General features: G+C 54.3%; 1 protein-coding gene across 2 annotated transcripts; it reads right to left on the reverse strand.

Annotated features, from left to right (window-relative positions):
- Positions 1–252: 252 nt before the first annotated feature.
- Positions 253–9,045, reverse strand: Zc3h12a (zinc finger CCCH type containing 12A). Of its 2 annotated transcripts, NM_001077671.1 has the most exon segments (6): positions 256–1,773; positions 1,956–2,062; positions 2,484–2,718; positions 3,637–3,776; positions 7,801–8,277; positions 8,975–9,035. In NM_001077671.1, coding segments are annotated over 5 exon segments (1,791 nt in total). In that variant the 5' UTR covers positions 8,244–8,277; positions 8,975–9,035; the 3' UTR covers positions 256–907.
- Between the last annotated feature and the right edge of the window lie 3,646 nt (positions 9,046–12,691).

Genomic DNA, 12,691 nt, shown 5'->3' on the forward strand with positions numbered 1-12,691 from the left:
GGAACAGCTCCACCCGCTACCACCCCAGTAGGCCCCTGCCCAGCTGAAGCCATAGGGCTCTGCTGTTGCACTTCTGCTTCCTGCAGTTGCCACCTGCTGTGTCCAGGGCCACCTCACCTCCTATTCAGGTTCAGTTCCAAGGGACCAACTGTTTCTGGGAACCCTCCTGAGGACAAGGAGTGACATCAGCCCTACTGGCTGCCTATCACTCCAGAGCACCTGTACCCACCAATCACAGCAAGACCCTTAAAGTGATTCAAATGACTGGCAATAGCCTTTATTTTGATGATCTTTTCGTTTAAAACATTTAAATCCTGTCTCTGTACATGGCGTAGTACGTGTGTCCTCCCACCTGTGGGGAAGGGGAAGGTGTGGAAACAGGGCCTTGGAGCCCTGGTGTGTGTGGGGTGGGGTAGGTGGGCAGAGCGGGCGAGTGGGTTAAAACAAGCATCTTGCTTACTAACATGAAGCCTCACACCCTGTGAACAGGGATGAGGCTGCATTGGCTTGAGGGGGGCCTCAGAGGGCAGGCACATGGTGCCCAACTAGCCGGTGGTGCCGGCGTCCCAGGGACAGGGTAGAGGATGGGGTTTAGCTCAGACCTCTGCTCCCCAGACCCTCTACCCTGCCCTCTGAGAAAAAAAGAGGGTTTGGGCATCAGCCACGGATGGACGGCCTGACCGGCAGCGTCTCCTTAAATGACAGAGATACAATGTGTATCAACAGGGTGATCGCTTCTGACCCGTGGGGAGAAGATAGAGGGCCACAGGGCCAGAACCAATCCTATGGTATCTGGTTTGAGGATTCCCTTGCCTGCTCCACTTGTCCCTCTGTCCAACTTCCAGGGTAGGCCAGGGGCTGGGGACCGATCTGTGATGCCTGATAGCCCCTTGAGCCACCTTCTGGTTTACTCACTGAGGTGCTGGGACTTGTAAGAAAGGATCTCAGCGGCCAGCTGCTGGGGGTCCAGGAGCTGTGGGAAACGACCCATCACAGCTTCTACCAGGTGTGGGGGAAAGACACCACACAGCTTGGTATACACACCAGCCCTTTCTTTGGCCAGGTCGCTCACCCTGCCCCAGGGGTCCCCACTGGCCCTGGGTCTGGGTCTCTGGGGCTCCTGAAGGACTGGAGTGGGTGGGGGCAATGGGTATGGCTCAGACCAGTACTCTCTGGCTGGGTAGGTGGGTGGCGGGGGCACATAGTCGGTGGGGACACTGAAATGGCCAGTACCGATGGCTTGTCTAAAGGGAGAAAAGGCAGGCGCTGCAGGGAGCTTGGATCCATAGGTTTGGTAACCAGTATAAGGACCCCGAGTGGGGCCCGACTCCCCAGGGCTACCTCCTCGCAACCCCCACAATTCTGACATCTGGCTCTCCAGGGAGCCAATGCCTGAATCAAGGCACTCCTGGGAGGTGTATGGGAGCGAGTCCAGGGTGTGTGGGAGCCACTCTGTGGGCCCAAAGCTGCCCCCACTAACAGGGAGGCTCCTGCCAGCCGGAGCACAGGTCTGTGTTGAGCCTTCTTGGTGGGGGCCTGGGGAGGATCTGGTACCCAGTTTTTTCCCATCTGGGCTGCCTGGCTCAGCCTCTAGGGACATGGAGTTGGGCTGAGAGGCAGGGGAAGGCCTCTGGCTACTTTTGTCCTTGACTGGAGTCCTGGGGGGTGAGAGAAGGGCGTTGGCCCGGAGCTCATCAGCCACAGAGCGCTGGGGGCGGCTTGGCCGCTCCGGGTGGAAGAACCGGCACTTGATTCCATAAGTACATTTTCTCCCTGCAAGGACAGAGAGGGTCTCTAAGTGGGGCCAGAGGGGGTAAGAGGCACGACTTGGGATTTAGGTGGTCTAGAACGGGTGGTCCCCACAAGGAAGCCACAAGCGGGCGTGGGTGGGGTGGGGCAGGCAAGAGAAAAGGTAGGGTTAAAAAAAGGGTATTGAGGATAGAGCTGGATCTCACCATAGGGACATGGCTGCTTCCTGTGTTCAGAAGGCAGTGGTTTCTTACGCAGGAAGTTGTCCAGGCTAGGCCCGTGGCGTCCTAAAGGGTCGTCAGGGGGCATGAACCTGTGGGAGGTGAATGGAACTCTCAGGAGATAGAAGTCATGAAGAGGGAACAAGGAAAGAGGGAGCTACATGCCCAGTTCCCAAGATGTTTGTCTGCAGGATGTCCCCAAAGTCTCGGAGTCTGCGGCTGGGTCACCGCAGAGGATGGGACCCCTCAGTGCAGAGGTAGAGCCCAGGGTCATCTTCAGGGCATTCCCTAGCCTGGGAGCTATCAGGAGGCCACAGGCTAGCATCTTGGGATCTTGGGATGTGCCCTGCCATAGATGAAAGAGCCATCTAGGGACGTATTGGTTCTGTCTCAAGCTGGCTTCAAGTGCCAAGCCCCCTATCAAAAAGTTCTACTGTCCCCAGCCTTCTCTCTGCAACGCATGTCACCCCCAAAGCTGCAGCCCAGCAGAGCCAGTCTCCAGCCGTGACGTACTTGTCATTGACGAAGGAGTACATGAGCAGCCTCTCCTCGATGAAGCGCTTCCACTCCTGCCTCTCGCCTTGGAGGTCCCGGTATGTGTCATTGGACACCACTACTCCGTCGGATTCATAGGCCAGCTTCACAATGAATCGGTCATCGTAGCACACTACACGCTTGCCACCGACCCGCCTGGATGGCGTGAACACCAGGATCTTCTTTTTCTCTAGTTCCCGCAGAATGTGCTGGTCTGGGGGATGAACAGGTCAGGGACCATTGCAGACCGGGAGATAGACCCACAGGGTTCCATGGCTCACAGTGGCTGGGCTCAGAGGCTGTTTACACCAGTTTCAAGAGGACAGAAACCAGCTGTGTAGAAGCCAAGTACACCTCTATGCAGGACCATCACACTCAGCAAGAGTGTGGAGCCGAGAGAGGCTCTTCCTGTGTCCCCTCTGGCTTGTGTGCCTTGCCTATACCACAGGGGTCTAGGAAGAAGTGTCCTGGCCCTGTCCCCTGCATATTCAAAACAACATTCCCAGCTCTGTTCAGAAGAGGCCCAGAAGCCCCCAGCCTGGCCCCGATTTGCAGACTTCTTAAAGAGCTGCCTCATGTCACTTCTCCTCAAGATGGGGGCTTTCATGAGAGTGACAGCTGCAGCAGGGCTTTCACACTGCACTGAGCATTCACCTGGAGCTGAGCTTTCACATTGTGCTGGGTTAAGCACTTCTGTACCATTCTCAACTGGTCCTTCAGCAGTGTTCGGAGGATGCTACCTCCGCCCTGCCCCATTTCACAGACGAGGAGCCCACGGCTAATGGCTACTTATGGCTCTTGACCTGAGTTACTTAGGGCCAAGCATCTCACCCTGTTTTCTTGGCCTAGTACCCACAGTCTCAGTCATGAAGCTACACTGCCCCTCTGCCACTGGAGACGTTGAAGGAGGGACACCCGCCTCCAATAGGATGAGGAAGACGTCCTGAAGCTACACAGGTGACTTCCAGCCATTCCTGTCTTAACTGGGCTACTGAAAGCAATAGGAATTGGAAAAAGACAGGCTGGTCCTTCTTACAGTTTAGAAGGTGCTGTCACTATTTAAAGACCCTTTTGGGGAGCACCAGAGTCCCCGGTACGGTGAGGCTATCCCACTTCCAGAGGGCACACATACCTGTGATAGGCACATCTGGCCGAGGCTGTTCCTTCCTCCACGATGGCACAAACACGGTGATGTCTGTATGGCCCCGCTCCAGAAACCAGTTCACAGCCAGCAAAATGCCCCGGCAGGAGAAGACTTCTTTGTTCCCATGGCTGGCAGGGAAGGGCAAGGTTAGCTCAGAGTAGCTGGTCTGTAGTCAGCCAGGCCAGAGCAGAAGTAAGAAGTGAGCCACAGTCTAGTCCTGCTTGGCCTTGCTGGGCAACTGCACGACTCAGACCATGGCCCTCTGCCAGTAGGGCCTAAGGCCTTGTCCCTGGGCTGGTTCCCACAGTGCCTGATGGACAGCCCCTGGAAGGGACTTTCCCTAAGATTCCATCTCCTAAAAGTGTGGATCCACCCAGGAATCTAGCCACACTGGCTCCCCATGTAGAGGGGGAGGGTCAGGCCATTTGCAACATACCTGGGGGTGGGGAAAAGCGATGGGAGAATTGGGGATCCTGCCCCACCCAAGTTGTAGGGACCATGGGGACCCAGTTGTGCACATGCAGGCTGAGTCACCTCTTTCCCTCAACACTACATAGCAAGGAGGCACCAGTGAGGGAGGCGGGGGAGGGAGGCACCAGCCATGTTAAGCGGGAGAAACCAGACTGTACCGGATTAAAGATCAGTCTGTGCATAAGATCTCAGGGGCACGGGGAGTCATCCCTCCACAAGGGTCAGGAAATAACAGAGCCAGGAGCTTTTCAGTGTGAAAGTGAAAGGCAACCTCTTTTCCTCTCAAGAGGCTGGTTCCCTGCAACACTGCCTTGCCCCTCCTTGCCCCCCCCCCCGTCTCCTCCTGGCCCCCCCCCGACACCCCCCCTCCCAGGGAGGGTGTGACTCTTGGCAGAACGATGGGCAGGAAATTGCTGGGGAACTCTGCTTGCTCACAGGAAGGCTGGGGCATCAGGCCTTGGCCTTGTTCTATCTAAACATGGTTTTCCTCGGAAGCAGCTTAGATGCTTGCCCTGGTCTGTGTCTCTGCCCACAAGCTTGGTGGACAGCTTTTGTAGACAAGCTCTTTCACCCCAGAGGGACAAACTTCCCTAAGGCTCGAGGCCAAAGTCTCTGGCAAGGTGGATCTCTGGGAGTGCTGAAGGAAGGAGGGATGGAGCTTGGGGCTCCCTCCCCAGCAAGCCCTGCCTCTTGTTAGCCCCAGAGTGAGCAATTCAGTCTCGTATTTGGCAAATAAAACAGAATAAATGTTACGCAAAAGAGGCAAGTCCATGGCAGACCACATCCTGTGGGTAGCTTTGGGGGAGTGATAGCTGGAGCCCCAAGAGAACATAGAGTGGGAAGAGGGGCAGCTGGAGGTATGGAGGCTATCTTGGGGCGAGGCTCCAAGGTCTAGAGGTCTCTGAATTGTGGAGAAAACAAAGTCCACCCTGAGGGAGCACTCACACCCTCCTGGTCCCAGGCAGCTTGCTCATAATCAGTTAATATTCACTGGGAGCTGCAAACCTAGCCATTCTGTGCTCTACAATGAATTACCAGCGAGCCCACAAGAAATACATTGCCATTGCTGTCCCTTTCCCCTCTGTTCCGATGGTCTAGAGACCAGTTACACAGCAGCCAGTGATCAGAACCACCCTGTTGTTACTTAGGTACCAATAGCCCTGATGGTTGGGAAAGGCATGGAGTCCACCTAGACCATGACTCTCAGGATAGAAAGGAACTTTGTACAAGTTCCCTGGCTTAGTGCTAAGAGGTGAAAGCTGAACCAGGGTGTGGGCTGCTGGGTTGAGTGCTGTCCCTTACAGAAGACCCAAAGTGTATGTGGGAGAAAAGTAGTTTCTGCATATGGAGAGGAAGAAGCATCCCCACAGCCAGAGAAATGGTGAGCGATTTGCAGTGAATTCTTAGCTCTTCTTTCTGGAAGCCAGGTGACATGTCAAAACCTCTGAGAAGCCCTCCTGCACCTGCCAGGGCAGGTCCCAGTCTGGGGCTTCACAATGTCCAGTGCTGCCCCATCACACTGCCTCCCTCAGATGTGAGGCAGGCGTCTATCTTGTGGCTCTCTGTCGTGAGTGTGCAGAATCCACGTGTGGACTCACAGGACCCTCCTGGACCAGCACACGAGTGTGAGGATCCTAAGATGCCAAGGTCCTTAAGTTGCATATTGCCTGTGGGCATTTCAAACCCTGGCTGGGGACAAGTCTGCTCTCAGCAGTGCTGGCACTGGGATGTTTCCTCAGCAGGTAGTCAGAGGCCTATTCTTGGCAGGGAGAGCACTTGAGGCCTGAGGCCCAGAACACCAGGACAGCTCATTCAGCTCACTGCAATGCAGGAAGCTTGGTTGGCCCAGGAAAACCAACTTCCTCCTACTCACAGAGTCCTGCTGGCCCCATAGTTCAGGGCCCCCAGCCCGATGGGTTGTGATTGTGGAAAAACTCCCATTCCTGCCCAAGGACAAGGCAGGGCTAGCCTCCCCAGGTGAGAAGAACTGCCTGGGCTGGGCCTAGCTAGTGGAGGAAAATTCCCTTAGAAGGAAACAGAGGTGAATTTCCCCACGATTTGCATATGGTGGGGGCTAGCTGGCCTGCCCTTGTGTGTGTGGGGAGCAGCAGGCTAGGAACCCAGCAGCTGCTGAGACAGGAAGTGTGAGGCTGGAATTCCCCTTCCGTGGCCACCCCAGCTCAGAAACCCCCAGCAGATAGGCAGGCGGGCAGGCAGAAGGAGGGGCAGACAGTGTCTGTCTGTCTCTGGTATCAGCTCCCCTCCACTACTGCCCCTCCTCCCGTCCAGGCCCCTCCTTCCCCTGCCCAGAATACAAATACACAGAGCACATGGCTGCCCACAAGACTCATAACACCCAGCCCAGGCCTCTCAGGGGAAGCCAGACCCCTCCTAATTCCTCCCCTAGCTCAGGACCTCAGAGAGAACTCCAGGCGCTGAAGGTAACCAGTTGGACCTGCTGCCCTCTGGCATGGGAGCCAGCATTTCTTGGCCTTCCAGCCCAGGATCAGCCCATTTTACAGATGTGACGACAGACCCAAAGATGGTAGAGAAGGGCTGCCTCCATGCTAGCTAAGTAGGGTCAGGACCAGCTGGACAGCTCACTTGACCCAGCTGGGCTGGGAGTAGGTAGGACCAAATGCCAGGTGGGGAAGAAGCTGACATCATAACAGGTTGGGCAGTCCTCTTGAGAGAGCCCTTAGGGCATCTAGAAAGGAGACTTCCCCTCTTCCTGTTCTTTTTGCTGGGGTCTCCCCGGGTCCCTGCCAACAGGAACTTTTCCTTGTACTGATCCACCCAGCCCTGAGTCACCAGCCCGCTGTGCAGGGAACTGGGAGAAAGCAGGGCTGGAGGGTGCGGCCTGGATAGAAGGGAGAAGTCAGGGCTCCTTAAGGTCAGAGGCAGGCTGGCTCACATTCTGCCTCCACCCCACCCCATTCCCTGAGAGATATGCAAAGGCGACAAGAGATCTGGGAACCCCCCCCCCCAGAGATCAGTCCAGCCCAAGTGGCTTCAGCTGGTATAGATCTCAGTACAGCTCACCTGAGCCCAGAGCATCAGGCCACTGGTGCACACGCAGTGCAGCGGATGAGCCAGGTCTGACCAAGAAGTCACAGCTGGCTAGGGCTAGGAAGCTCCGAGTAACTAATAAGCCTTGCTTCTGTGGGAGCTCGAGTCTGGGACAAAGAGATCCCGGAGGGCTCGAGCCACTGAATAAATAGCACCTGTTCACTGGGTTCTTGTACCTCTCTACGCTTTATGCATTTTCTCCCCATGGGGGCCACCTGGGTGGAAAGTTTGACAGGAGACTGAAGAAAAGGCTCAACTAGCTCCTGGAAAGCTCTTGAGCCCACAGGTTAATCCTCTGTACTGCCCTGCCTCGTGCCACAGGCAAGGAGAGGACTGGTCTCAGGAGACACATGGCACAAGGTACACTCTGGGCAAAGAAGGCTTCTCATTTATCAAGAAGTGTGACTCTGGGCAAGGGTTTGAGCGGTTTTCCTTCTTACAGGATTCTAGAAACACCCCCGAGGAAATCTTTAAGGCTTAAGGGGTCCTTCTGGCACAAGGTGGGATCTCACAGAGAACGTTTGCATTTCCTCACCAGTCCTTGAGAAAAGCAAAGCTCCCTTCCCAAAGGAAGAGTTGCAGACACCGTTCCACAGGTCTCTCCACACATACCTCATGGCCACATTGCTTCCGTCGATGACCACTGGTCTCAGGTCACTGCTCTCTTTGTCCTCCTCTGGGAGTGAGGGTTCTACAGTGGAAGGCTTGGGGGTGCTTCCACCCCGGGGCACCAGAGGGGGCTGGGGGCAGGGGTCTGTGGAGGCCTGGCACTCTCGTTCAGTAGCTGAACCGTGCTTCACCAGCTCCCCCAGCACCGTGTTGGTGTCTGCTTGGACTCCCAGCTTCTGCAGGGCACTGTGGATCTCAGAAGACGAGTATCCCAGTTTACGGAAAAAGTCCACCTTCATCTGCAGCTCGGAAGCAGAGGCCTCTTTAGCCACAGGATCCTGGTCTGGCTGAGGTTGACCTTGGCAGCTGTGTCTGTCCTCAAGCCCCCACAGACTCATGGTGGGGCTGATTTCTTGGACAAGTTTCTTCCCACAGGGGTCACTCATATTTCACATTCTTGGAATGCGTCCATCACAACTCCTATTGACCAGACCACAGGGTTAGGGGCAAGGAATGCCCAATATAGGTCTCTTTCAGCCTCTCTTCCACAGGATGAGGCAACATGAACTGAGAAGACACACTATTCAAAGTCATTCTCACGTGTCAGCCCACAAGCTGTGCTCTCAAGAGCTCTGAGCAAGAAGTTATTTTTATAAGGGGGAAACCAAGGCACAGGCAGTAAGAATTTACTCAAGGTCATCAACTCATAGTTTGTGATACAAACATTTGAACTTGGTCTGACTCCGCCCCCAAACCCGGTTCTGTTCCACGCCAACCCAAGGGACCCAGGAGGCAGGGGCGGGGCTCTCAGAAGGAAACTGGGGCTGGAAGTGCGCAAGGGGACCCAGGGGCTTCCCCATTGTGGTCACCGCCTTCGTCCCTGAGTCTCATACTTCGTCTCAGGGACAGCGCTCCATTCCGGGAAGGACAAGTTTCCGGGGTGACCCACGGGGAGAAAAGTTGCTGGGCGGACTCTGGTTGGCTACTGGGCCCGGTGACGCGAGAAGGTCCTGGCTAGAGCCCCGCGCGCGCCGGGTGCCCCAAGACACCCCACTCTACGCACCAGGGTGAACTCAGCGGGGTCCCAGCGACCAGCGATGGAGACACTGCCCGAGCGCGACCCTCCCAGAGCGGGACCCAACGCAGCGCAGCACCCGCCCCACCCGGGAGCACTCACCCCGCCGAGCGCCCGACGCCGTCCGAAGAGTGTCCATGGAGCCGAGTCTTGGGCTCTGACGGCACCTTAGTAGCCGCGACAGGCGGGCAGGTGCTTTAAGGGCAATGACGCGGAAGCCGGGCAGGGCCGCCGCCCCTTCCTGCTCCGCCTCTCTCCTGCCCCGCCCCCCGGTAGGCCCGAACCGGTCCCGCCCCGTTTCTGAACAGATCCCGCCCCAGCATCTCTAGCCACGCCCCCGGCCACGCCAAGTATGGGCGGCCTCAGGCTTGTACCGCGACTGCTTAAGGCAGGCGCTGCAGAAGCAGGTTCCGTGCACCGGGCAAAACCGGAATAGAACGGCCTTGCAGGTTCACTTCAACCACTTGACAGGTCCACCCGCCTGGTCCAGGCTTCCAGTTGCACAAGCTGAGGCCACAGCCGTGGGAGGTCACACCTCCCTGCCTGGTGAGGAGCGGGACACTCCAGTTCAGTGACATAGGCTGTGAACTGAAGCCGGTTCAGAGATGGAGTCACACTCAGGTCCAGGGACACTTTTCTTGAAGTAAATACCTTCCCAAGACAGGAGTTGCACAGTGGTGGAGGAAATGCCAGGGAAAGAAGGGACATTGACACCAGTCGCTATGGGGGAGTCCATGAAGAATATTATTAAGCACACTGCAGAAAAGCATCCTGTCTCTTACTCTCAAGAGGTGACAGGTCACTGGTCACCATCCCTCAGTCGAGCACAGCCCTTTACACTATCAACCTGGGGCTTAGGTGATGGGCAGATCTTTGTGCTCGTGAAGCTTTATTTCCTTTGGCTTTTGTTCTTTCTGACACAAGGTCAAGCTACATAGCCCAGGCTAGCCTTAAACAACCCAGTGGCTCCATCCCTCGACTTTCTGTGTGCTGCAGTTACAGGGTCGAGCAATCATGGTGGCTCCATTTATCGCTGAGAAACGCAGAAAAAAGCTGAAGGGCCTCAGACAAACAGACCAAGGCCGGAGCTCCCCTTCCAGAGCACCAGGGACTACACTATGAGCATTCTGAGGGCCACTAGTGACCCAGAGCAGAGAGAGCCTGGCTGTGTGTGTGTGTGTGTGTGTGTGTGTGTGTGTGTGTGTGTGTGTGTGTGTGTGTATGCTAGAGAAGAGAGAGGCGCAAAGGAGAGGGAGAAAGGGAACAAGGGAACCCAGGACCTGCACCCAGGAGGACAAAGTCTTCCTTCTTTGCATAAAGGGAAACTGAGGCTCAGGAAGCTAAAACACTCAGAACAAAGCGCTTACTACTGGGTGCCAATACTTTGGTCATGTCTCACCTGTCTAAGCAAATGCAGGTGTCTTCTAAGGACATTGGTTGTTTCAATAAAATGGTTTTATAGTAAAAGACACCACCAACATAACTATATACCTTTAGCCTAAAAAGTGATAATATTTTTATTGACTTTATTTAGTTTTTAATTACCTTATTGATGTGCATGGGCATTTTGGATGCATGTCTGGTGCCCAAGGAGGCCACCAGGGGCTGGAATTGGAGTTATAGATGGTTGTGAGCTGTAATGTGGGTGTCGGAAACCAAACCAGGATCCTCTGGAAGAGCAGCCAGTGCTTTTTTTTTTTTTTTTTTGAGCTGAGGACTGAACCCAAGGCCTTGTGCTTGCTAGGCAAGCGCTCTACCACTGAGCCCCCAACCCTGTAGCCAGTGGTCTTAAACACTGAGTTCTCCCTCCAGTTCCCAATAACATTTTTTAAAACCGCGTCTCTGTCACCTCTTGCATTGTTTTTAAAGGTTTATTTTTATTTATGTAGATGAGTGTTTTGCTTTCATGTAATTTTGTGTACTACGTGAATGCCCGGTGCCCTGGGAGGTCAGAAGAGGGTGTCAGATCTCTGCAGAACTGGAGGATGGATTGTTGTGAGCTGCTGTGTGGGAACTGAACCTGGTTTCTCTGTACGAGCAGCAGGTGTTCTTAAGGGTTGGGCAATCTTTCCAGCCCTGTTTTGCTTTTCGAGACTGGGTCTTATGGAGCCTAACTTAGCTTTGAATTTACTATGTAGCAGAGGTTATCCTTGATTCTTAATCCTCGTCCCCCCAACTCTCGCATGCTGGGGTGACAAGAATGTGCCACCATGCCTGGCTTTCCATGTGTCCATCATCTAACTAGGTGCCTTTGAGGACTTCTGGGTGTCCCTACCACAGTGCCTTCCCTCTGGAGGAAGTGGTGTCTTGAATCTGTGCCAGTCATTCCCTCACGTTGCTGCCTTGTGTTGACACTGTATTGTTTAGAGTTTTAGGTAAATAGACTCCTTCTATAAGGACATGGCTTCCCTTTTCACACAGGCTTATGATGGTAAAAGTTCATGTCTGTTGCCTGCATACTTTTTTTTTTTTTACTGCCAAGAATCATCCTACTTCGTGGAGAAACTCAGAACTTTGTCCCTTCGATTATATTGGATTCTGTGTCTATGATTTGGATATTATCTGTCTTACTCTTGGGTTTGTTTCATTTTGTTTTTTTATTTATTTATTTATTTTTTAAAGACAGAGTCTCACTACACAGCCTTACCTCAGCAAGGACTAATTATGTAGGCAGTCTGATCTCAAATCGCCGAGACCCACCTCCCTCTGCTTCCCAAGTGCTGTGATAAAAGGCTTGGACCACACGCACACCAGCTTCCTTTCTTGTCTTATTTGCATATTAATCTATCGAAAGCGTCTTGCTGTGTAGATAAGGTTTGATTCCAACTCTTGGTCCTCCTGCCTTTGTCTCCCGAGTGCTGGGATTGCTGACACACGGCTTGCCCTCAGATAACTGAAGAGTTGAGAAAGTGTCACTCAGAGGTTGGGAAGGGTAAAGTTAAGACCTGGAGTTGGTGGGGCTGGAAATGCTGCAGCCTTCCTTACTACATCCTTAGATTCCTAGTTGTAGAGGCTTTGGGAGGCTGCAGGGAGGAAGGACGTGGGGTTAGTGGGCACCAAGACACACAGGCATGTGCTTGGTTGGTGCCTGGCGCTGGAGGGTGGAAGCAGAAGAGGGAACCCGATACATCCTTGTTGAGTGCCAATCTCATGACTGGTGCTGAGCACGTGGCAAGCTCATGGTTAGTCCTGCTGAACTCAGTGCACTGTCCTGTCATCTCCCCACTCCCCTCTTGTATCTGTGCTCAGTGTTAATAAGCATCATTCTCTGTGGCGAACCACCTTTCAGATGGACTATTAAGTGACATGTCTGAGTTAAAAACCACTTTACCTGCCTGGGTCCTCTTCTGGTGAGGGCACTAGACAGGAATTCCACCAGTGTTCCCAGGCCCTGTGCTGTCCAGCACTTAGCAGAGGCAGCTGGCAGGGCCAGTGATGAGTCATGCAGCAACCCGTAAGCCACAGTCTCCCTCTCTTCCGGTTTGTGACGATGATTCCTTCCTGAGACACCCTCTTCTGCAGAAAGCCCTGGGTCTTCCTGAGAAACCAAGCTCCATTTACAACTGGGTTTTGCAAGCTCTGGCCCGGTTCCCAGGAGCCCTATGGATCTGATGATCCCAAACCCACACCCACATGCCTGTCTTGGAGACTAGGCTTCACAATTTCCTTCCTAGATTCTTCCTGTCCTTTGTCACCTGGAGAAGGTCTAGGAACTTCTGGACTCTCACCACTTAGGGCTAAGTGGACAAGACTGGAGAGGGAAAGTCCCCAGAAACGACCCCAGCTTGGGGATGACGAAAGAGCTGGGCTCTTTCTACA

This window comes from Rattus norvegicus, chromosome 5 (assembly GCF_021556685.1).
Source record: "Rattus norvegicus strain SHRSP/BbbUtx chromosome 5, alternate assembly SHRSP_T2T, whole genome shotgun sequence".
In the NCBI taxonomy this organism is placed as follows: Eukaryota; Metazoa; Chordata; class Mammalia; order Rodentia; family Muridae; genus Rattus; species Rattus norvegicus.